General features: G+C 45.3%; 1 protein-coding gene across 2 annotated transcripts; it reads left to right on the top strand.

The window, feature by feature from the left end:
* Positions 1 to 4,326: 4,326 nt before the first annotated feature.
* CXCR5 (C-X-C motif chemokine receptor 5) lies at positions 4,327 to 23,055 on the top strand. 2 transcript variants are annotated; one of them, XM_036747394.1, is made up of 2 exons: positions 4,327 to 4,416; positions 19,803 to 23,055. In XM_036747394.1, the coding sequence occupies exons 1-2, from the start codon at positions 4,333 to 4,335 to the stop codon at positions 20,880 to 20,882; spliced, it is 1,164 nt and encodes a 387-aa protein (XP_036603289.1). In that variant the 5' UTR covers positions 4,327 to 4,332; the 3' UTR covers positions 20,883 to 23,055. The 2 variants fall into 2 exon arrangements, with proteins under 2 accessions (XP_036603289.1, XP_036603290.1); XM_036747395.1 differs by lacking the exon at positions 4,327 to 4,416 and adding an exon at positions 19,093 to 19,425.
* The last annotated feature ends 1,514 nt before the right edge of the window (positions 23,056 to 24,569 follow it).

Below are 24,569 nucleotides of genomic sequence, written 5' to 3'. Positions count from 1 at the left end.
AGTTCTTTGTCTGAATGTGGATAGCATTTTCCTTCCTGAGTCATTTGTATTTGTCTTGGACCATTGTGTTGCTGAGAGCTGAGTCATTCATAGTTGATCATCACACAGCGTTGATGATTCTATGTACAGTGTTTTCCTGGTTCTGCTCATTTCACTTTGCATCCATTCATACAAGTCTTTCCAGGGTTTTCTGAAATCTGCCTGTTCATCGTTTCTTATTGCACAATAGTATTCTATTACATTCATATACCACAGCTTGTTCAGTCATTCCCCAATTGGTGAGCATCTCCTTAATTTCCAGTATTTTGCCACCACAAAAAGGACTATTATAAATATTTTTGCACGTGCAGGTCCTTTTTATGATCTTTTTAATGATCTCTTTGAGATGCAGTATAGTAGTGGTATTGCTGGATCAAAGGGTATGCACAGTTTGGCTGCCCTTTAGGCATATGAATTTAGGTCTTCTTGATTCCAGGTCTAGCTTTCTATCTACTATGCCATCTAACTCCTACCTGTTACGAAGACGTACAGTGAAGCAAAACAAATTCCCTTATTGGCACATCCTACATATGTACATGTATATGTGTGTACATCTGTCTGTCTGTCAGTCTATCTCTCTATCTATCTACACTCTGAATCCATTATCTTTCTACAAGAGGTGAGTGGCATGATTCATCATGAGTCCTCTGAAATAATGGTTGGTCATTATGATGATAAAAGTTCCTAAGTCTTTCAAAGCTGTTTGTCTTTACAGTATGTAAAGGGTTTTAAATGCCAAACAGGGAGTATGTATGTGCATATGTGTATATATGTATATATATACACACATACATACACACATATGTATATATGTATGTATGTGTGTGTCTAAAATTTTATAGGTAATAGAGAGCCATTGGAGTTTATAAAGTAGGAGAATGACACAGTCACATCTATACTTTAGGAAAACCACTTAGGCAGATGTGTGGAGGATAGTTCAGAGTGGGAATTCCAAAATATCTCTATAGGCTAAAACCAACAATATGAACTTTAAAAGTAAATTTTAAGCAGGGGTTAGATATCTACCTATTACATATGCATTAAGATTCCCAGACTAGATAACCTCTACAATCCCTTCCAACTCTAGTTTCTATGATTTTTTTCCAACTCACTCCACAAACATTTTTTCCATATTAGTCACATTGTGAAAGAAAACAGACAAAAAGAAAAAAGAAAAATGAAGAAAATTTAAAAGAAAAAAAAACATTATACTTTGATCTGCATTCAAACGCCATCAATTCTTTCCATGGAGATGGATAGCATTTTTCATCATAGGTCCTTCAGAATTGTCTTGGATCTCTGTATTGCTGAGAATTAGCTTCTCTGATGTGTGATAAAATATAAAGTCTTACATTGAGGTTCAAAAAATCAGTTATGCAAGTAAAGGTTAGCAAGATCTGATTTAGCAGTGAGAAAGACAAGGAGATTTTAATTGAGTATAAGTTCGATTGGAGCCAACAGTGGGCATGGCAGAATGATGTAGAGGGAAGGGCAGTGAATGTTGTAATCAGAAGGTAGCTAAACAAATTATGGTACATTAATGTAATGGTGCCTCCCCTCCTTGACTACCCCCAATTTATCCTGTATGTATTTAGTTTGTTGTTGTCTCCTCCATTAGGTTGTAAGCTCCTTGAAAGCAGGAACTGGTTTTTGTTTTCCTTTCTATCCCCAGGGCTTGGCACAGTGCCTACCACATAGAAAGCTATTACCTAAGGCTCATTGATTGATTGAGTGTGCCAGTATAGATCTTCCCTTCACCTGTGCAAATCATAGCTCTTCTACTCTGCCCACAGCAGGATCATAGTAAATATATGCATTGAATCCTCAACTCTCCAATGATACTTAAAGTTTTTGCTATATAATTTAGTTTTAAACACAGTTTTATCTTTTTCTCCAGGGTTTTAGGTGGCCTTGTCTCCCCTGTTAGACTACATGTAAACTCCTGAAGAGCAGAGATTGTGTGTCAATCAGATTTGTTTTCTGAAACACCCATTCTTTAGGATTCGATTATTTAGTTTCCAATTAATTTCTAATCTATGCTTCCAAGACCCCCATAGCAGAGTAACAGAGTGACCTGGTAGAGAGAGAGAGTCTGCTTCAGCATCAGGAAGACCTTACTTCAAGTTCCTGTCTCTGAACCATACTAGCTCAGTGACCCTGGATCAGTCACTTAATTTCTCAGTACTTCTGGCAATTTTCAAAAAATATAAGTAATTGAGAAAGTGTGCCTCTCTCTACATTGATGAAATCCCAGCTTGGGAGCAAAAATTCCCCAACTCGGGGCACCGAGCAATGTCAGGAAATATCATCTAGCGGGGAAAATGCTAAATTTTGACCCAGGGGACTAAGGTTTGAATACAGCTCTGACTCAGACTCACTATGTTTGGGTTCTAGTTTTGACATCTGTAGAATGGGGATAATAGTAATTTCACTACCTACCTCTTAAGCAAAATTGGCATAAAGAAAGTGCTTTGTCAAGCAGGGCGCCTTGCCTATAGTAAACACTTAATTTGTGGAACCGATTTGAACCTTATAGCACCATATAAATGTGGATTATGATTATTGAAGGCAAACATTCGCTGATTAACTGATGAAATGAAGAAGAAGAAATATCCCAGTCACTAACATACTTTCTAATCACTAACTTCCCCTCCCCTCTTTAGTCCCTTTCAGCTCAAGAAGGACCCAGAGTCAAATATAGCAAGTGAATCCGGTGATATATACCACTTCTCCAACATGCACCACTAACTGCCCCCAAATTATTCAGCCCTGACTGAATCAAAAGGCCACACTTAAGGGTCACATGTGGCCTGGAGACTGTAGGTTCCCCACCCCTGATGGGCCATTGGTTTCAAGATCTGCATGTTTGTTTTAAGTTTCTGTCACCAATCTATTTGCTCAACTACAACCTTAATGTGTATTTCTCTTTACCACCAACACTCATCATGGGGATGATCTGAGCAACTAAACAACCCAACAAAGAGCCATGAAGGGATTTTGAGATCTAGTAGATTAGAAGGTCATCCAGTAGACTGTAAGCTACTCAAAGACAGGGGTCCAGTCACTTTTTTAAAAAAATTTTTGTATCTCCATTACCTAGCTCAGTGTCTAACATACAGCAGGCATTTAATGTCAGATAAATTGAGATTTCTGGCCTAGGCTGTTTGGAAGTCAAGAACTTCCAAGGAAGCAGCAGCTGCCACGATGGAGACCTCCCATTCCACCCCTTCCCAGTCAGGTTCCAATATGAACCTAATTTCATGGCAGCTCCAATGGGAAAAGACCCAATATCTTCCTCAGAACCTTCCCAGCCTTTCACCTTCCTCTCGCCCCCTGGCTCATGCACATCCCTACAAATGAAACCTTGGGCCTATTTTCATCACAGGCCAATAAACACCAATAAATACCCCTGTAAACTCACTTCTAGCAATTCCCACTTTGTCAAATCTTCCTCAGAGGTACACATAGAAGGCCAACATTTGAACATCTGATAGTATCCTCTCCCCACCTCCCAGGCAAGGGATTGGGGTCTGGGGACAGGTAAGATTCATGCTTGCTAGGCTTGGGATATAGACTATGTCTAGGTTCAGACATCTGCCTTTGACAGAGGTTCAGTATTAGAGAGACTTTGTATGGGACCTCGGTCCCTATCTGGACCCCCAGAGCCTTCCTTGCCCAAGTTCAGCTTCTAGACATGTAAAAGCAGTGAATAAAGAAAGATGGAGGAAGAGAGGAAAAGAAAAAAGAAAGATGAGTCTGAACAGAGGGATCAGATTCAAGGCTAGAGAATCTTGTACAGCTGAGGTTTTAAAGCAAAGAGGAACTCTCCTCTCTGGGGTTTATACAAGAAGGTGCCAAAGTAGAGAGAAAGAAGACTAGGGAGGAAGAGTATCTTTGGCTTGCCTTGGAGTAAGGAGAGACAACAGAGTGAGGAGGATGAGGGCACCGGGTAAGAATGGGAGCGGGTTTTAGACAAGGGAGGGAGCTGACCCCCCAAGACCCATCATAAACTCCAAAGTACAACATTACCAGGAAAAAAAAAACACCTCAGTGCTTTGTTAGCACTGCTACTGTGGGGATTTTCCCTTTTAATTAAAAACACACACGTACACATACACACACACAAATACACGAGACCCATCGGAAAAAAAAGTGATGAGTTGTACAGGCAGAGTACTTTTCAACTCCAGGGACTGTGACCTGCTTGCTGATTTGTTTAAATTTGCAGCTCATTGCCACCACCTTTCTAGAGCCACCAGCCAGAGGAAAGCCACCCAGTATCCCAGGGTGGGGATGCAGCAGGTTCATATTCATGCTGCTATGAACTATCAATTCACCCTGGACATGGAGGCCATGAGCATAAACATGGGGGATCAGGTGAGTAGACCCAAGAGGGCAGAATTGATGGACTCTTTTTTTTATTTTAAAATTGTTTCTTGGGGAAGGGGTTGGGGAGGAGACAAAACTCAGAGGAGGATCTGATGGAAAGAGAAGAATCCCTGCTCTAGGGCTAGAATAAGGACTAGGTGGGAAAACACTTTCTAACATCCTTTAGTCTTTAGCATTAGATTCAGTTGCCCAGCATTATGTTAAACACCTCTTCTATAAAGCTACGTGGGCTACTCGAGAGGTCTTCATAGTTGATGTCAGAAGGCAGAACTGATACATGAAACAGGTGCTATAGTCCTGACTCTGAATAAGGGGAAGAAATGGGTATGCAATTCAATAAACATTTATTAAGCTTATTTTGTGCACAGAACCCTGTGTTAACGGCTGGGTACAATACAAAATTGAGATGACTCAGTCACTCCCTTCAAAGAGTATACTGTAGGGTAAGGAAGCATCAGCGTGAGCTGAAGAAGTAGAAACCCAGTGAAAGTGAGATTTTGAGACTTGAATTCCTGTATTTTTAGAGGAGTTTGCCTGAGCCTAGGGAAAAGATGCCCTGTCATCATTTTTCACTCCCTCTCCTCCACCCCAGAATCTCCCCCTCACTAGCATGTGGGCTGTTCAAGTGGCTTAGACCCAGAAATTGGGGCTCTATGCCTGGAAAAAGCGTTAATATCTGATTGTAGGGAGCAGAGCAACTCAGAATTGGACCACAAGACTCTCCAAGAGGGGAGAAGGGTGAAAGGGTGGGAGGAAGAAAGGTGAACCTCTCTTAAAAATCAATTCTTGGGTCTTATCTCCTTTCTTCTTCCAGGCAGGGAAGACTCTGTGTGTGTGTGTGTGTGTGTGTGTGTGTGTGTGTGTGTGTGTGTGTGTGTGTAGAATTAGCGCTGCACTGAAATTCGTCCCCCTTACCACCTTCAGATTATTCACAGTTCCTCACAATCCTCCAGGATTCTAGCATTTACATCGAACTTTCCAAGGTATAACAATTTGAGTTGTGGGTGGGGAGGTAAAGAGACGATATAGAAATATTGAAAAAAGATAAGACAGGCCAACCACCTAGGGATTCAGTCTATTTAACCTTTCCCTGGCCTCCCAAGGTTATAGAAAGTTCAGAAGTCTCAGTGTAATTAAAGTCCAGATGGGACACGGGAATGATAGCCAAACTCACATTGAATCATCCCTATCACCTTGATATTCAGTTCCCTGCTTCCACCCTATTTAGGTTACTTAAATTTGGTCTTTGCTCACAAAGACGGGCTAGCCACAGGAGCCCTGACCCAGTTGGATAACATCACACTCACCAACCTCTGGACTTGGTCTGTCCCCTGGTTTCTGAGAAGTCAAGGGTTTCCCCTGCGTTGTGTTTCTCAATACCCAGCACCAGTCTCCTGGGAGATAAGCAGTTGGCTGAGGAGGGCTCCACAGAGCCCCACAGAGGGGGAAAACCAGTGACTACCTCAAGCCACCCAGTGAAACCACCTCCCCCTCTATGCAATAGTCCCAACCCCATTTCCCAGTATCTAGAAGAGGGGTCCTAAACCTTTTGTGTGAGTGTCAGGGACTCCTTGGGTAGTCTGGTGAAGACTACGGACTCCTCAGAATAATGTTTTTAAATAACTGAAGGAAATGCTAAATTTCATTCAGAGGTTAAAGAAAAAAGAGGTGTGATTTTTTTTTCCCCATCCAAGTTCTAAAGTCTATCTAGAGGGTTTGTGGACTCCAGATAAGAAGGCCCTGGGAAACAGAGGTAGGAGGCTGGGTTGTGGAAAGTGGTAATAACTAGCCTTGAAAGCAAAGTCCGCTCTCTAGTTGGATTCCAGCTCAACAGAGCTTCTGGGGACAAGGAAGTAAAGGAGACCTCGAGATACAGCTACATCATCAGGTCAGGACAAATTCTCCAAATGCCAGACTCTAGGGCTGAGTTGGAGTTGGGCTTCTCTCTTGAAGGCTCTCTGAACATCTCCCTCTTTTTTTTTTTAAACTTTCCCCGCATCTCTCTCCACTCAACCTTGAGGGCAGATCTGAAGGGCTTTAGATCTTTCCAAGCCCTAGCAATGTCCTGGGAAGCTAGCCAGGACTAGGACCCAGGACTCCCATCTCTCTTCTTTCCCAGCTACCCATTTTTCTTGAAAGGGGGAAAAAATCTCTAGAAAGAGTAAAGGGGAGGAGGGAGAATGTAAAAAACTAGAATTTATTCTTTTGTTCTCTCTCCTCCCTTCTCAGGATTGGTTTCCCAACCCCACCCACCCCTAGGCTATTGTAGTCCTGGATGAGCAGATCCTTCCCCCTACACACAGCTGTGGCCACTGGGGTTTTCCAACTGAGGTACCAATTCCCTTGGTTGAGCACTCTGAGTGAGGTAGAAAGATGACCCCAAACTGAGCCTTGTGGTCACAGCTCCATTATGCTCTGTTAAGGCCTAGACTGATCTTTCTTGATTTTTAATGTTCTCTTATTTTCCCTGGCTCCTCTTTCCACTCAAACCAAGCATAGACTGGAAGAGAATTGCACTCTGTAACTGAGAATGAAGAAATTTGTCCTCTTTTGTTTCCTTCTCTCCTGTTTGAAGCCCCATTCCTGGCCTAAGAAAGTCCGGGAACATGAATAGATTTGATAAACGTTTATTAAATGCCTGCTGTGTGCAGGACACTTCGAGCGTGAGGTAGAGAGGGATAGAGATGGAAAATTTAAGTAAGATGTGATTGCTGCCTTCATAGAGCTCACAGTTTGGCAGAGGTGTTAGAAACAAGCATAGCTGGCTCACCATAATACAAAACATTACCTGACATTTAATTGTAGCAATGGCAGGATGGAAAGAGGCCCACCTGGATCTAGAGTTAGAAAACTCTGCCTTGGTCACTTAGCAGAGCCTTCTTCCTGGCTGTGTGCATCCCATGCCTGGAATACTCTCACTCTTCATCTCTGCCTTCTGTATTCCTTCAAGTTACAGCTAAAATCCTTCCTTCAACACAAGTCTTTCCTCATCCCTTTCATCGCCAGTGCCTTCTCTCTTCTGATGATCCCTGATTTGTCCTGCATATATCTTTGCATCGTTGCTTGTTGTCACATCCTCCATTAGACTGTGAGCTCCTTGAAAGCAGGGACTGTCTGTCTTTCCCTTTCTTTGTATCCCCAGCCGGACACACAGTCAGCACTGAATATCTGTTAACCTTGTTAACTTAAATTTGATGATGACCAAGTCATTAAATCTTTTACGGTCTCAATTTCCTCAACTGTTAAAAAACAAAAAAAGGAGGGAGTATTGGACTAGATAACCTCTAAGGTCCTTTCCAGCTCTAAATCTCTGCTACAATGAAAAGGGTTGCAAATCCAAGCGCTCTCTGAGGCCTAATAGGGGAAGATAATACCCAAAAGCAAGAAGGGGAGAACTCACTACAAACTCATTGAGTGACTCCAGCACTTAATTTCTCTGCCTCCTAAAATGAGAGACTATACATCAAGTGCTTTGCAAATCTTAAAGGGCTATACAAATGCCAGCAATAGTCACAATATTTATTTTTAAAATAATATTTTTTATTAGTAGTAGCATTGCCTTCACCTGTAAAATGAGAACTATAATCATGCTTACCCTGCCCACAGCACAAAGTTGCTGCCAAAGCAGTTTGCTGAGTATAAAGCACTTCCAAGTAGAAGGGTTATTTTTTTTAAATTAGCATTTCCCAGAACCCACCATTCTCCCCTTTGTCCTTACAGGGACAGCTTCTGGGACCCAGGCTGATGGTGGGACATAGATGGCCAGGGCTGGAAGCTAAACTTGTGGCCTCGGAGCTTTAAAAATTGTTCTACAGGGGTTTTTGTTGGTTTGTTTGTGCCTCAGCCCAGGAGCACAGAGAGAGAAAGGATGACTAGAGGATCAAAAAACCGGAGCTGAAGTGGCCAGAGGCAGAGGGGGTAGAGAGGAATGCGATCTCGCCCTGGGCACAGGGATGCCAAGGCAGGACTCAGCCCACAGGAATTCTGAGCTTGCCTGCTAAGAGCCCTCAGGCCTCTCCCAATTCAGTCTGAGCAAATGCCAGGGAAGGGCTGGGATTGGGGAGAGTCAAGGCTCCAGTTAGTTTCAGAGGTAAGTCTCCCTTCCCCTCCTCAATCATCATTGCCTCAGGTGGAGGGTCACACCCACATGTGAACTGATCATTGTATCTGAAATAGTGTTCAATTCTAGGTGACACAATAGTCAATAAACATTTATCAAGCACATACTATGTGCTAGGTACTGTGCTAGGCACTAGAGATAAAAATATGGAGGAAAAAAACAGTCCCTGCCCCCTAGGAGCTTACCATCTAATTTGTTGAGTCCCGCCAGACTCTTTGTGAGTCGATTTGGGGTTTTCTTGGCAAAGATAATGGAGCGGTTTGTCATTTCCTTCCCCAGCTCCGAAGCAAATGGGTTATACGCAGGGTTGTTGTACAGCTGAGGCAATTTGAACTCACAAAGAGGAGTCTTCCTGACTCCAGTCCCTGCCCTCTATCCACTGCACCACCCAGCTCTTAGGGGAAGATAATAAACAAAAGCAGGCACTGAGAAGGGGAAAGTGTCATAGAGGCACAGTGTGTGAAAGTCAGAGAAATACCAAAGTAACTCAGGCTAGGTGAGAAGTGAAGAGATGTTTTGACCTGGGCTACCTCCTTAAATGGAGGTTTTGGTGTTTGTGGCTCTGAGCTCCAGAGGGACAGAAGATGGTGATGAGGTAGAGTGTCAAGGCTGCCACCATCTTGCCGGATGATGAGGTTTTCCCAATAACGAATTTCCCGGGACGTGGCATAGAAATCCCAAAGTATTGGAGCCAAGTGAAAAAATTAAAGCAAGTTTTGAAAGTGCCCCCTCCAATGCAGGGTGACCAAGATCATGAAGAGAGAGATGAGTAAAGAACAGGCCACATGAAGATCTACTGAACGGCCTGGAGGTGGTAAACCTGGAGAAAAGATTTTGCTGATGTGCCAGGTTTAAGGATGGAAGGTTAAAGCGTTTCCAGAATTCCCAGCTGTTCTAAATTCAGCTACAAGAAATAAACATTTTCATAAATATTGAAGGTCACAGTTATCATCTTTGATGTTAGAAGGTGATGAGGCAGCATGGCCTTAGGAAGGGAATATGGGACTTGAAGCCATTTAGGCCCTACCTTGGGTCAGTTGTATGATTGTGTTCAACTTACTTCACCACTCTGAGACAATTATATTTGCACCATTTGCTTCACAGGGTCATTGTGAGGATCCAGTTAGATAATGGATGGAAAGTATTTTGCTAATCATAAGGAGCTATGTCAATAAAAGAAAAGATTTGGGGCAGACAAGATGGTTATGTTCCAAGTGTCTGAAGGGCTGTCCTATGGAATATTTACTCTTCTTGGCTTTCAGGGGTGGGGAGCTTCACAGAACAAATCCCTTAACAAAAGGATTTGTTCTGTAAAACTTGGACTAGCCAAAGGGCTGCACTTGAGGACCTAGGGGGCCATATGTGGCCTCAAGGTCATAGGTTCCCCACCCCTGGTAGACGATCTCCATATATCCTGCATGTATATTGTTTGTATGTAATTGTTGGCATTTTGTCTCTCTCTATTACCTTGCGATCTTGAGATCAGGGACTGCTTTTTGTCTTTCTTTTTAATTAATTAATTAATTAATGCTTGTTGACTTGATTAGAAGGAAGAACCAAAAGCAATGGGTAGAAATGACAGGTTATAGTAGATTTGGGCTTGATGTAAAGAAAAACTTTCCAGCAAATAGAGTTGTATAAGAATGAAACGGACTGTATTAGGAGATAACAAGTTTCCTATTGGCAGTTAGGTGGGCCAGGGGATGGAGCACTGGACCTGGAGTCAGGAAGACCAAAGTTCAAATTCAGCCTCAGACACTTACTAGCTATGTGACCCTGGGCAAGTCACTCAACCTCTCTCTGCCTCAGTTTCCTTGTCTGTAAAATGGGGATGATAATAGCTTCCAACTCCAATTGTTATTGTGGAAATAAAATGAGATAAAATTTGGATAGTTCTTTGAAAATATAGCACGTTTATTACTAACACACAATGCCTTTAGCTGAAGACTATATGACCACTTAAGGTTGAACTTAAGAAGGGGTATTCTCCTCCTCAGGGATAGGTCAGACTAGGTAAGCTCTGAGATTCCTTCCATCTTGGTGTTTCCATGATTCTGTAATTCTCAGTGAGGCCAGACCTGTTTACCTGAAGAGCTGATAGGCTGGTCCAATCTTCTGGACACCCATAACTGGTTAATTGGACACTCCTGACCACTCCTCATGGATCACTGAAGTGTAAAAAGGAAACCAAAACTGGTTCAGGTCGGATGCACATGGAGAACTTGGGGCCCAGTGAGGCATCTCCCAGCTGCAGGAGAGAAATAAAATCCCTTGTCTCACCATACAGACACAGGTGCCCTCCCAACATTGGGGGGCCAAAGGTCCAGAGGTCTAGGCAGATCAATCCCTAACTCTGCTGGAGTCATTGGGTATGTTTATTTCTGGACTATACTTACTTTATTCTTTATCAGTTCAGGTAAGTCTTCTCATCCTTCTCTGGATTCATCATTTCTTGGAAGGCAGCATAGTAGTCCATTCATTTATGTTACCACAGTTTAGGTAGTCATTCCCAGGAGATGAATATGGACTTTCCAGTTCTTTGGTACCACAAAATGAGCTACCAGAGATGTCAGAAATGAGCTAAGTTTTAGCATGCCTACAAACTACTATAGGGGCCAATATTCTTAAGTACTATAAAGCCCAGGAGCAGGAAAAGGGTGGTGGAAGAATTATCTCACCTGGGGCCCTATGTCAAAGAGAAAACCCTTAATTAAAACCAGGAGGACACAGTTGATTTCTAAGCAAATTGGGAGCTCCTCAGTGTCTCACGTGGGCAAGCATGAGTGCTGAAGGTACTTGCCTAGTGAAGACTGATGAGTCCCATTACTACTGACAGAGGGTGGAGAGACTGGACGGGTGGGCACTAAATTGGTGCAGACATTCCCACCAAGCAGGAGAGTTTAGGAGTCCACTGTTTAAAGCTTCCAAAATCTTCCAGCTGGAGCCAGGTTGCTTGCACAACCTTCTTCAAGACTGTGACCCATACTTTGTATATAGAGGCCTCCCCCAGACAAAATGACTCAGCACCCATGGGAATTCTGAGCTTCGGCCTGGATTGAGTCATGAGCCTAGTAGAGTGGGCAGCCGCCTACCCCACTGCCAGGCTGATGTTGGCTGATGGTGCCAGCCTGGCTGAGCCTTCTCACCTGCCACAGGGTGATCCAAATTGGTAAACCAGCTTCCCTGGTACTGAGCCTAGAAATAAAGGTCCTGGGGGAAACAGTGTAGCTATAGAGAATGACAAAATATTAGGATCTAAAAGGACTTTATAAGTCGTCTAGTCCAATCCCCTTGTTGAACAGACGAGGTAACAGACTCAGAGAAGTTGCAGCTTCCAAGGTCATATACAGAGTAAGTGGCAGAGATGGGTTTTGAACCCAGGTCCTCTGATTCCAAATCTGTTTCTCTTTTCACTGTCCTATGTTGGCTCCATTGAGACCATCATCCATCTTCCCCCCTCCCTCCTAATGCAGGATCCTCTTGACCCTCTACCAAGTCTTTAATACATAAACACTCAGCCTCTGGCCACTTCCAGTGACAGAGAGCTCACTACTTTTATTGAGATACCAGTTCTATATTTTTAACAACTCAAAATATTAATAAGTTCTTTATATTTAATTATTTATTTGATAATCATTAATTTAATATTTAATTCTTAATTTAATTTACTTAATTCTTTATGTTAAGTCTTTAATTCTATATGTTAAGTGAACATCTCCATCCCCCTAACTTCTACCCATTAGTCTTAGTTTTACCCTCTAGATCTATAGAGAATAGAGGTTTCTCTGATGTCACAGGACTTGGGTTCAATTTCCATCCCTGAAATTTGCTACCTTTGTGACCTTGGGGAAGCCACATAAACTCCTTGAGTCTCAGTTGCCTTATCTGTAAAATGAAAAGGTTGGACTAGATAGCCTCAGAGGTCTCTTCCTACTCCGGAGCCATGCCATGCACGGGAAAGCCTTTTAAAAAATGAAAGCTATTGCTAAATCTTCTCTTCTCCACGGTAACCATTCCTAGTTCTTTTAACCATCCTGGTGACGTGGTTTCCAAACTCCCCAACATCCTGGTCACTCTACAACATCCTTGATAAGCGCTCATTGTAGCCTCTGCCAGGGAATTCCCCAAGCCTAGGGGCTGCCTTGGAGTCAAGCGATGCCTAGAATCCCAGCTTCAACATTTAATAGCCATATGATCACCTGACCTCTCAGAATTTGTTTCCTCGCCTATAAAATGGGCACATCAACTACATACCTTAAGTATTGTTGTAGGGAAAGTGCTTTATAGATCTATAGAAATATTATAGGAATGTTAGCTATTATACTGCATCGTATCATATCATGACATTGTATTATGACGATATGAGACAATATCTGAAAAGGTGTTACAAAACTTAAAGAGCTATAAATGCTAGCTATTATTATAACATTATTTTTATTAATATTACGATTAAATACACTACAACTTTTTTAAAGTGTGATTCCCAACATGATGTATCTGAGCAGAATAGTTGAATTGACCTTGTTCTGGACACTGCTTGCCTGAATGCAGGCTAAGACATCCGGTCCCCGTGTCCCATTGTTAGTTCACACTGAACTTGCTAAAACCCTCTAGGTCTTTTTCATATGAATGGTTGTCTTGTCATATCTCTCCTGGCCTATGCTATGCTGCTGATTTTATTAACCTAAGTCAAGGACTTTCTATTTGGCCTTCATAAAACTTCTTTCAAGTCCCAAACTCTGTGACTGTGGCTACTCCTACTCAATCCTATCTTGTTGATTTTGAACCATCCTTCTAACTTGCCACGATCTTTCTGAATCCTGATTTTGTCCCCCAACAGAGTCATTCTCCCTCCTCCTCTACACCTTCAGTTTTGGACTCTCTGCAAATTTAACATGTATGTCATCTAGACCTTTATCCAAGTCATTGATCAAAAGACAGTGAACAGGGCAGGGCTGAAGACAAGAGTCCTGTGGCATATCACTAGGGACCCTATCCAAGTTGACATTAATTCATTAATCAATCAACAAACATTTATTAGGCACATACTAGATACCAAGCACTCTGCTAAGCCCTGAGAATACAAAAGAAAAAATGAAACAACCCAGCCTGCCACTTCCATTTTAATCAATATTCTTTGGGCAGGTGGAGGCGAGGCAGAGCTCAGAGACCCAACTCAGCAGCAGAGTCCTTTGGCCCTGGGATAAAGAAAGAGCTGAATTTAGTATCCTGATTTCATCCCACCACCCACATCTGCATGCCTATTGTGCTAATTCTTCTATCCAGAGATTTTCCATCTTTTCATTTCCTCAGGCTCATGATATTCCACTAACCAAGGTCAGATAGAACTTGGCTCAGTACTCTTGTATTCGGTTCCCTTGTTTTCTCTTCCTTCTGTGCCAAGGCATGCTGTGCGATTTTCCATGTAGAGTATACACGAAGCCAGCCCACGGACATATTTCTTTTGTGAACATGTGCCCATATTGGTGTTGCTACAACATATACATATGTATAACAGTGTTTAAGTTGCTCTATGTATGTGTATGTGTATGTGTATATATACATATATGTATGCATATATATATATATATACACATATATACACACACACACACACACACACACACACACACATATATATATATATATATATATATATATATACGTAGCTCATGTTTCTGTCCCCTAATGCCCACCCAGTAAGAGTCAAACTCTAGCCCGGCCAGATAGTCTCAGTCAGGGATTGAGAGAACAGCCTTCAGAGGTCATTCAGGTCAATCCCCTCTTTTTCCAGATAAAGAAACTGAGGCCCAGAGGGAGGAAGTGAATTGCTCCATGTCACACAAATAGAAAGTGGCAGAGTTGAGACCTGAACTAGACCCCTTGGCTCCCCACCCTGTATTCTTTGTACCGTACCACTTTGATGTCCAGGCCCCCTGTGATCTGGTGACCATCCCCACCTTTCTTCCTTCATTTTTTATTATTTCACGTCTCCTATGCTTCGCCAAAAAGAACTTCTCACCATCCCCAGTCCACATCCCACGTCTCCAATCCACGTGCCCTCATCGTTCTCTACACCTAGAATCCCCTTCCTTGGATCTCTGCCTGCCAAAGCTCGGTGCATCTGAAACAGTAAGACTCTGCCTCCTCCATGAAGCTATCCTTGTGCTTCCCGAGACTAAGAATTCTTCTCCGGCAGTGCTTGAGCACCTTCTTTGTTTTGTTCCTCTCTAATACTTTGAGCATGTGCAGTGGTATGTTATAGTCATTTCCACAGGTGTCAGCCTCCTCATTGGACTGTAAGCCCCATAAAGTCAATAATATCTGTCTCATTCAATATTTTGGTCAGCTGAGACGGTTCCTTGTTTCAACAATCCAGCTAGCAGCTACTGTGGGGGTGAAAAACCAACACGAGCCCAACAACAAGAACACTGCCAGCACAGATTCTTTTGATCTGCTTTACTAAGGAAAGCGATGTTAAGGGGTTAACAAGCTTATTTTAATCCAGCATACAAATATCACTCACTTAGTTCAGGGGAAAAAGCCAGCACCCTGAACTTCAGAGCAAATACAAACAAATTACAAACATTGACAGACAGACCTTGTCTGATTCAAATCCCAATTCATAGTTACCAGAGTTTAACAAAGTCCAGACATCCGGGTTTACAAGCTGGAGGGCTCTTAACTACAGCTGCCTGGAGTCTCCACATCAGCATACCACCAAGAGTGAGAGCCCTGAGCAAATAGCTCTGTCTTCTCTTCTTATACCATTTCAGACATCATCAAACATCATCTGAATGACCAGAACTTAGGCTGCTATGATTGGCTCTGGAGTTAGCGCCTCCCCTTAGGACCCTAGAAGCTTCACACCCACATAGGTTTAGCACCTAATTGGGGTTTGGGCCTGGGGCTTAGCACCTAGTAAGACTCAAAGACACTTAATTAATCATTTTAAAACAATAAGAAAGTCCCAACTTAATTGATATTACATTCCTGCCTGGTTTTCCATCTCCAGTGCTGAGTGGGAATATCTATGTCACACACCCGCATCCAAATTTGCCTGCAGTAAAGGAAAAACTTTCGCCATCCCTCAGGCTCTCCTAACATGGCCACCACTCCAGCTTGGGCCCTTATCATCTCTTGAATGGCCTTTGACAAATACCTCCTAATCACTCCTGTTGCCTTGTTTCTCTTTGTTCTGAGCAATCTTTCCCTTGGTTGTCAAAGCAATTTTTCCTAAAACACAGGTCCCGCTATGTCCCATCAATCTAAATAAACTCCAGTGGTTTTATTGCTTTTATAATAAAACATAAACTCACCTGTTTGGCACCTAAAGCTCTTTGAAACCTCACTTCAACCAACCTTTTCAACCTTCTTACGCATTATTCCCTGTCACGCACTCTATGGTCCCTCTCTTCACACATGACCTTCTCCATACTTTTGCATAGGCTGTCCCCCATGCCTGGAATACATCCGTTATTTAGAATCGTCTCTACTTTCTTTTGAGACTCAGCTCAAGCACCACCTTCTGTATGAAGCCTTTCTTTATTTCCATGCTGCTCAGTACCTTCCTCCTCAAATTGCCTGGTATTCATTTTTGTATATGTGTGTGTGTGTGTGTGTGTGTGTGTGTGTGTGTGTGTGTAACTTGCATATATTCTACATGCACCACTACTTGTAGTACTACATGTCTGTGTTGTTTCCCCCTATAGAATGTATGCTTCTGTGTCCTCTATATCCTCAGCACCTAGCACAGAGCCTAGTGCATCCAGACTATTTGTTCACACGGATTATTCTCGCCCAACCTGTGGCAGAGCCTCCCAAGCTCGTGTCAGTCTGATCAGTTACAGTCAGGCACAATAGCTTGACTCCAACATAGTGATAGCATTTCGGTCCTCTCTGAGAATGAAGGACAACAACCAACCACCCAATCAGTGAGAACCATCAAAGCTTGTTGATTGACTGACTGGTTCCCCTAGTACAGCACCTTGTACACAGTAAGCAGTTAATAAGTGTTTGTTGACTTGAGTTGCATTCCGCTGCTTTTTAATGCCAAAAGTTGCGTGTGAATAGCTCCTGACTGTGTTGCCTATTGTATGTGTGTGTTCATGTCCCTATAGCCTTTCTGCGGGGAGAAGGGATGGATTTCTTGGGACAGTGTCTTTGGTTCTTGCACCCACCACCTGAACGTCCTAGCTGGGTCAACATCAGCCTGTGTTTCTTCCTCAGAGAGTCATACTCTATGCCTCTCCTCAGGGTGTCTCCCAGAGCAGGGACCCCTCCTTCAACCGTTAGCTGAGGCTTTTACACTTGTCACTCCTCCTCATCCCCCAAATTGCAGTTTGACACCTCCTGCTGAGACATTATATCAACTCCTCTCCCCACAAACCAGCTTCCTTTCCTCCCCTCCCTCCTCACCCCCTCATTCTCCCAGGATGTCTTCCAAATCATAACTGTATGAACCAAAGAAATCCTTCCCTTTCCTCCCACCTTCAGGGAGTTAGGAGGGAACACAAACCTATCATCTCACCTTGCCCAATTTTCAGACACTTTGACATTAAATAAATTACCCACAAAATGTAAGATAAACCTGGAGCTGTAACTAGCACAGACTGAACATGGTTTTGTCCCAGAGTACTGACATCCAGGGGAGCTAATCTCTCTTTCAGAGACTTTCCCTGCCCCCAATCCCAATAGAGGAGAGGGCCAGATTCTCTGGGGACAGAACTGGCCCCTCTACTGAGCTCTCCTTGCCACTATCCCCATCCTCCCACAACTGAATTTGCTCCGATTATAGATGGATAGGACTTGTTAGGGCTCTAGGCAAATCAATATGGAAATGAGCCTTGATGATTTGTGGGTCAACACTTTGGGTGCAGATCATAACAGGGCCGCTGTACCAATCAGGAAGGCTAATCCCAGGTTCTCTTGAGGAGCAGCGGTACTCCACTCATTGTGAGACTTCTATCCCTTTCTGCCCCCACACTCTGCATCTTCCCTTTCTCCAATTTGTCCCCTCTTCCTCTGTTTCTGGTTTCCTCTTCCAAATTCTAGTAAGAGACACTGGCTATCAAATGGCAGTGTGGGTGAGGCTCCCTGTGCCCGACCCAAGAGAAAGAAACCCTAGGCCAAGGCACAAAGGAGAATGTTCCAGAGCTTCCAAGGTCATAGGCTATCACAGGACTGAGATTTTAGAAATCATAGACAAGGGCTGGAAGGGAAGTCCAACCCTCTCATTTTGCAGATGAGAAGATTAAGTCCCAAGGAGGCCAAGTAACTTGTCTGACATCCCAGAGGAAAGTAAGCATCCCCCCTGCTCATTTTACATATAAGGAAACTAAAGACGAGGGAAGTGAATTGGCTAGCAAAGTGCTATCTGGCCAAGATTAGAACCCATCTTCTGACTACTCTTCCCGTCTCTCCCATTCCCCTCCCCACATCCATCCTATTCTTCAGAGGGTAGAAAGACCATGGCCTAGCCATACCCCAAGGACCAGGAAAGAAGGAGGACCCAATCTGGGGGAGGGTTCCTGTTTAACAAGGTGAGACTATGTTCCGATGTCAGAGCTCAGAGATAAAGGGCACTTAGCCTCTGAGATAACTGGTAAGCAATAGAAGCCGGTAGTCAATCAATCGAGCAACACCCATTTATTAAGCACTTACTACATAGGCACCAGGCTCTTTGCTAAATTCTGGAGGTACAAAGAACAACTGAAAACAGTCCCTGCCCTTATGGAACTTACACTCTAATTTGGAAGACAGCAGGTACCTATGTGTTTATGTGAGATACATATGGAGTAAATACAAGGTAATCTTGGAAGGGCAGCAGGCACTAGCCTTTAGGGGAACCAGCAAAGGCTGTTTTCCCTCCACAGGATCAGATGGGAGCAACTCTCACATTGTGGGAAGACCATCTTTTGGGACACTGCCTTATAAGCAGGGGGAACGAAGGTACAACACATCCTTAGCTCTTGCTCCCTAGGGACTTGGTCATTTATAGAATTACCCTTTTCTCTAACACAGTTGGGTTATAATTAGTTATCAATTGCAAGGCGGGGTTGGGGAGGGAGAGGTAAGAAGGGGGCCATGAGGAACAGGTGCAGCTGAGGCAGCTGTGAGTGAAAGGTATGAAAACACTGATCAGGGCCTTCCTCTGTGGTTAGCTCCGTAAACAGCCCGAGTAAAGGGGGTGGGGGAAGGGGGAAAGAGGAGGTCTGAAACCACAGCTAACACTGCCCCTCCACTCACTCCTCTGCCTGCATCCACTCTTCCTCCTCTCTCATCAACTATCTCTTCCTCTTCTCTCTCCTCCCTGTTTTCTGAAGTCATTTGGCTACATTGAAGATGGAGCTTGGGAGGGAGGGAGTATTGATGGTGACAGTAAGGGGGGTAGGGTAGATCTATTTTATCTCCATCAACCAGAGAGGGAAACTGAGGCAGAGGAAGCAAGCCAGGATTGGGAAGAGGCTCAAGGACATCTAAGAGTGGGAAATAGAACAGGTGGGTGAGACTGCTGAGAGTCCCCTTTCCCTAAAGCAAAGTGGGACACCATCTCCAAGGAAGACTGGGTCAATGATCAGGATTCAAAGTGTCCAGGGATCAAGTCCTCCTCCCAACTGTAGAGATTCACTAAGCAAAAGGCACCTCGCCACATCTTTGCATTTACTTACTTGTGTACAGGTATGTCTTTCTCCAGGAGACCGTAAGCAACTAGAGGGGAGGAGCTGTGCTGTTTTGCATCTGCATCCCTGGCATCCAGCACGTTACCTTAGAGCTTTTTACTTTGAAAGGGAGAGATGGGTGTTTGTGGCAGTCCAGGACTCTCATTTCAACCATATAGGGAATTCCTGGTATGGAAATTCTCTCCACTGATGCAGGTCAGTACCTCACCAGTAACTTATAGCCTTAGCAATTTGCCTGAGGACAATGAGTTGCTAAGCGGCTAGCTGTGATCCCACAGCTATGATCTATGATCAGGGGCAGGGCTTGAACCTCAGTCCTTCCTATCACAAGGCCACCCTTCAGTCCACAATGTTATGCTGCCTCCCTATGAACAAATGACCAAATAAATAAATGAATGAACCCAGTTTTTTCAGTAAGATTTCTGGCTCTGCCCTGCTCCTCACAGGCATGCACAATGCTATCACAAGAGCAAAGGGAATCAATGAGGTAATGGAGTTCTCAGAAGCAAAGGCCCTGGTCCTCATCTCTCTCTCTCCTGTCTCTCCCTCCCCATCCCTCTTGTCCCTCACAGTTTACAGCTCTGGATTTCGGTAACTATAGCAACTATAGCAATGAGCTGCCTGGGTCCTGGGATGACTACATCTGCCCCGAGGTCCATGGCTGGGAAGACCAGCTGAGCTTCAAGGCGATTTTTCTGCTGGTGGCCTATAGTGCCATCTTCCTCCTGGGCATGATGGGCAATGCCTTGGTGCTGGTGATTCTCAAGAGCCATCAGACTGCCCGAAGTTCCACTGAGACCTTCCTGCTCCACCTGGCTGTAGCGGACCTCCTCCTCGTGCTCACCCTGCCTTTTGCTGTGACCGAGGGAGCCGTGGGCTGGGTGCTCGGGGCCTTCCTCTGTAAGGCCGTGAGTGCCCTTCACAAAATCAATTTCTACTGCAGCAGCCTACTCCTGGCTTGCATTGCTGTGGACCGCTACCTGGCCATCGTTCATGCTGTCCACACCTACCGCCATCGTCGCCTCTTCTTGGTCCATATCACCTGCGGTGTTGTTTGGCTGGCTAGCTTTCTCTGTGCCCTGCCTGAGCTCCTGTTTGTGACAGTCAGCAAAATTGGCATCAATGATTCTGCTGCCTGCAGTTTCTCTGGCCAAGGCCTGGCAGGCAGCAATGCATGGCTCACCTCACGTTTTCTATACCACGTAGGGGGCTTTCTCATCCCTCTGCTGGTGATGGCCTGGTGCTACACAGGGGTAGTGAGGCGCCTGTGCCAGGCCCAGCGACGACACCAGCGGCAGAAAGCAGTCAAGGTAGCCATTCTGGTGACAGGAGTTTTTTTTTTCTGCTGGTCCCCTTATAATGTGGTCATATTCCTGGACACACTAGTGATGCTAGATGCTGTGCCCAAGTCCTGCCAACTGGATGACCACTTGGCAACGGCTATCACCACATGTGAGTTCTTGGGCCTGGCTCACTGCTGTCTCAACCCTGTGCTTTATACCTTCGTGGGTGTAAAGTTCAGAAGTGACCTAATTCGCCTCCTGGGGAAGCTGGGCTGTGTGGGCCCTGCTGCCCTCCACCGATTCGTCCCCAGTTGGCGTAAGGGTAGCAGCTCAGAATCAGAGAATGCTACCTCTATCACCACCTTCTAGGGCTCAACCGTTTCTCTCCCCTTCCAAGAGTGGAAAGGGATCCCAGTCCCTTCTGGACCCTGTAGATAAGGATCTGCCTTGGAGTCTGATTATCACTCTGGACAAGTACCCCCGAAGATGATTTTTATGGGGATAAGAGATTTGGACAAACTGGACAAACCCTTCTCTTTAAGGGACATCTCCATCCGTTGCCCTTCCAGATCTGGGACTAAGGGCTGGGCCTGGGGTGGGGACATATGAACAGAGGCCAAAGCTTGAAAAGGCCTGGTTTGCTGAGCTTGGTGTGAGGGAAAGACCGTCACATAGCCTCCTAGGTCTTCAGGGATAAACTCTCCAGTGAAGCCTAGAAAAAGGCTCAGGATGATACTGTCACTTTTATTCTCTCCATCCTAGAATACTGTAGCCCTGGTCACACTCCACCTCCTAAGTGGAAAATAATTTTTAGTATTTTGGGGGAGTTCACCCTGGGTCTTGTCCCTGTGGATCACAAACTGGAGCCTGGAGACTATTGGGTTAAAGGTTCCAGTTGAGGTGAATCCACCTGTTATCTGGGCAGAGACTTTTCCACATCTGCCTTGCTTCTCCCCCACCCCCACCCTGTCCATCTGCTTAATTCCTTCAGCTCTACTCACTTTGGCCCGTTTCACAACCCTGCCATCTGAGGGCCCTACTCAAGCTAACAGGAAGCTCAGATTGACCCAGTTCAGGCACCTGGAGGCCTGGCTGAAGGCGCTTTTGGTCTTGACCACAGGCACCCCCAAATCCTCCCAGGCTCAGCTGAGTCCAGGCCCAGATAGTGCTTTGTGAAGGTTCAAGGTTAGGATCCTGATGTTGGCCAGAAAAACGAGGAATGTCTCAGGCCAGGTATGAGGGAGACAGTTCTGATAACCAGAATGCAACTGTTGTCTTTGTATCCGTGGAGGTGGGGATTGAGTCTAGGTTTAGACCCATGCTTGGGGCAGGGAGGGAAGTTGTTCAGGGGTCTTCCACAAACAGGAACAGACTTTGAATACCTGCTGCTCTCTACCCAAAGGACATATTCTGTTCCACGCTGCAATTTAGGGAAAACCCCTTACCTCCCAGAATAGGGACATATTCAGGAGACTGTCCTGACCTCAGAGAAGGGGATACAGCCCACCAGAGATGAGCAATACAACTCTGTAGGGCCCAGGAATTAGAGGCTCATCCAGAAGGGACAAGACCAGGAGAGAGAGTCCACTGGAAGGGCCTTCTGGAGGCATCTGATCAGACCAGTGTCTGACCAATCCCCTTCCCAAGCATCACAAAACTAGGGATCCTGAGTACCCAGCTGGGTGATTCTCTGAGTCACCCATTAGACTGTAAACTCCTTGAGGGCAGAGTGGTTTTTGCCTTCTTTTGTACCCCCAGTGATTAATGTAGTGCCCGGTATATAGCAGGCATGTAATAAATGTTTATGATGGATTGATATGCCTAACATGAAATAGTTCCTGGATTGGCATCTCCTCAAAGCACCATGCCCAGAGTTACTGGTATCTAGAAGGGAGATTCAAATTTCAAGTGGAGAATGAGGGCACAGAGTGCTCTAGCCCCCCAGGACCAAGTGTATCTCTGGTAAGGGAAGTGAGGTGGGGGAAGGGACAGGATGGGGCCCCAGCACCAAACTCTGGGAGGGAAGTCCCCAAACCCCTAAGGAAGCAGCAGTCCACTCTTCTCTGAGGGGCCTGCTCAGATGGAACCAGAGGAAGCTACTTCTCGCTCAGAGGGGCCCAGCTTGACCAGCCACCCCAAGGCCCTGCTCCAGCCCTCATACCCCTTCAGCCTTGGAGACAGGGGCTGGCAAGCCTGGATCTGTTGGACAACCCCAGATCAACACCCTCTACCTCTGGACAACCAAGACCCAATAAAAAAGCTACCCCTTCAGGACCTGACTGATGGGGCAGAAAAGGTCAGGGCTCCTTACCAGACCCAGCAGGAGGCCTCGAGCCATCCTTCCTAGCCCAAACAGCAGGGCAGAGAATGGATCCATCAGACACAAAGGCACAAGGCAAGAGGTTGGTTTTTGAAGTTTTTCTTTTTAATAAAAAGGCACCTATAAAACAGGTCAATACAGTACAGGCAGCACAGAGACCCCCGAAACAAGCCTAAAAATTGTTTCAAAATAAAAACCAAGAAGATGTCTTCACATATTGTATTTATATATTTATATTTATATATATATTTATATATATTTATATAATGATACAAAATGGCTGGGGGCAGGGGGTATGGCCATGAACTGGAAGGGGGAGTAGAGGCTGGTGGGTTGACTTCAGTGATGGTGTAGGGTGTGGAGAGGTGGAAAAATGCCTGTTGTGGGCAGTGGGGAAGGGGTCAGGTGTGGCTCCACTCCCCTAGGGGTCAGGAAACACTAAGAATCGCCAGGGCCTGGGAAGAGACAAAATGTTGGTAATCCTGGGGTGAGAAAGACAGGGTGTTGACTCAAGTTGAGCAAGACCCAGGATGGGCAGAGTACCCAATGGGAGTGGGAGGATGAGGAAGAGTCTGATGTGAATGGTGTTCAGAAACAAGAGAACTCTGTCCTGGACCCCCTGGGAGCTGTTTTGGGGGAAGGATGGGGAGAAAGAACTTGATTAGGCTGGCAATGGGCCAGGTGGACAGCACCAAATGCCAGGGACGAGGGTGGGGTGGAGGAGGCCATATCCCTCTGTATCATGGCTACTGACCTGGGGCCCTATCCCTAGAGGGACAGGAAAGCTGGCAGAGAGAGGGGCATGTATCCCAAGGGGAAGAGACACCTCTCCTTCTGGAATTGGCCCTCAGCACAAAATGCCTTCCCTGAAGGCAGGAAAGGAGAAAAAAAGGTTCCTTTTTTAGGGCGAATGGGAGACAAAACACACAGCTGTCTATGGCTTTTGATTCACTGTGCCTGTCCCCCCAACCTCCCAAGAGCTTTGCCCTGCTTGGGAGGATGGGGAGAGGTCACTTAGAAGAAAAGGGACAGGAGACTCTTTGGGGGTGGGGAAGGGAGAAGGGGGACTTTGAGCCTACAAAGGCTTCGGGTACAGGAGGGCCAATGGCCAATTAACTCAATGACTGGAAGGGACCCATGAGGCTTTTCCTGCTTAGACAGTCCCCATGGTGGGGGTGGGGTAGTGACTCAAAGACTTCCCCTCTTTTCCTTCCTCCTTTAGTAAGAGGAAGTGGGGGGTGGCTTCAGGAGGACATTGGTGTGTGGCACAGTCCCATGGTCTTAAGCAACAAGACCAGCTCCAGCAGGGGGCAGTTCTTGCTGGCACTATGACAACCTGTTCCATACCTAGGGTGGGGTGGGGGGGACTCAAGGATCCCAAGCCATCAGGATGGGGAGAGAAAAATCTTCCGTGATCCCAGATGGAACTTAGGAGGGACTCAATGGGAAGCCCAAGGGCCCTACTCTGGCATCTCCATTCTGGAGAAGCTTTAAGCTGGGGTTAAGATGTAGTGGGAGGAGAGGTAGCAGGGGCAGACACCCCGGATGTGTGACTTGGGGAAGGGGAGACACAAGGGAGACGCACACATTCCAATACATGTGGCCCCTGAATGTCTCAGCAGTGTAGTCAGGTTTCAGGACTCCCAGAATCCTCATCCAGCCTGCAGGGTGCCCCCAGGATGGAAGCCTGCCTGGAGAGCCTGAAGCACATTTGGAAAGCAGGAAGGTATGGGGCC

This window comes from Trichosurus vulpecula, chromosome 2 (genome assembly GCF_011100635.1).
Source record: "Trichosurus vulpecula isolate mTriVul1 chromosome 2, mTriVul1.pri, whole genome shotgun sequence".
NCBI lineage: Eukaryota > Metazoa > Chordata > Mammalia > Diprotodontia > Phalangeridae > Trichosurus > Trichosurus vulpecula.
Note: the sequence above shows the minus strand (reverse complement) of the source record. Positions and strands in the feature narration are given on the sequence as shown.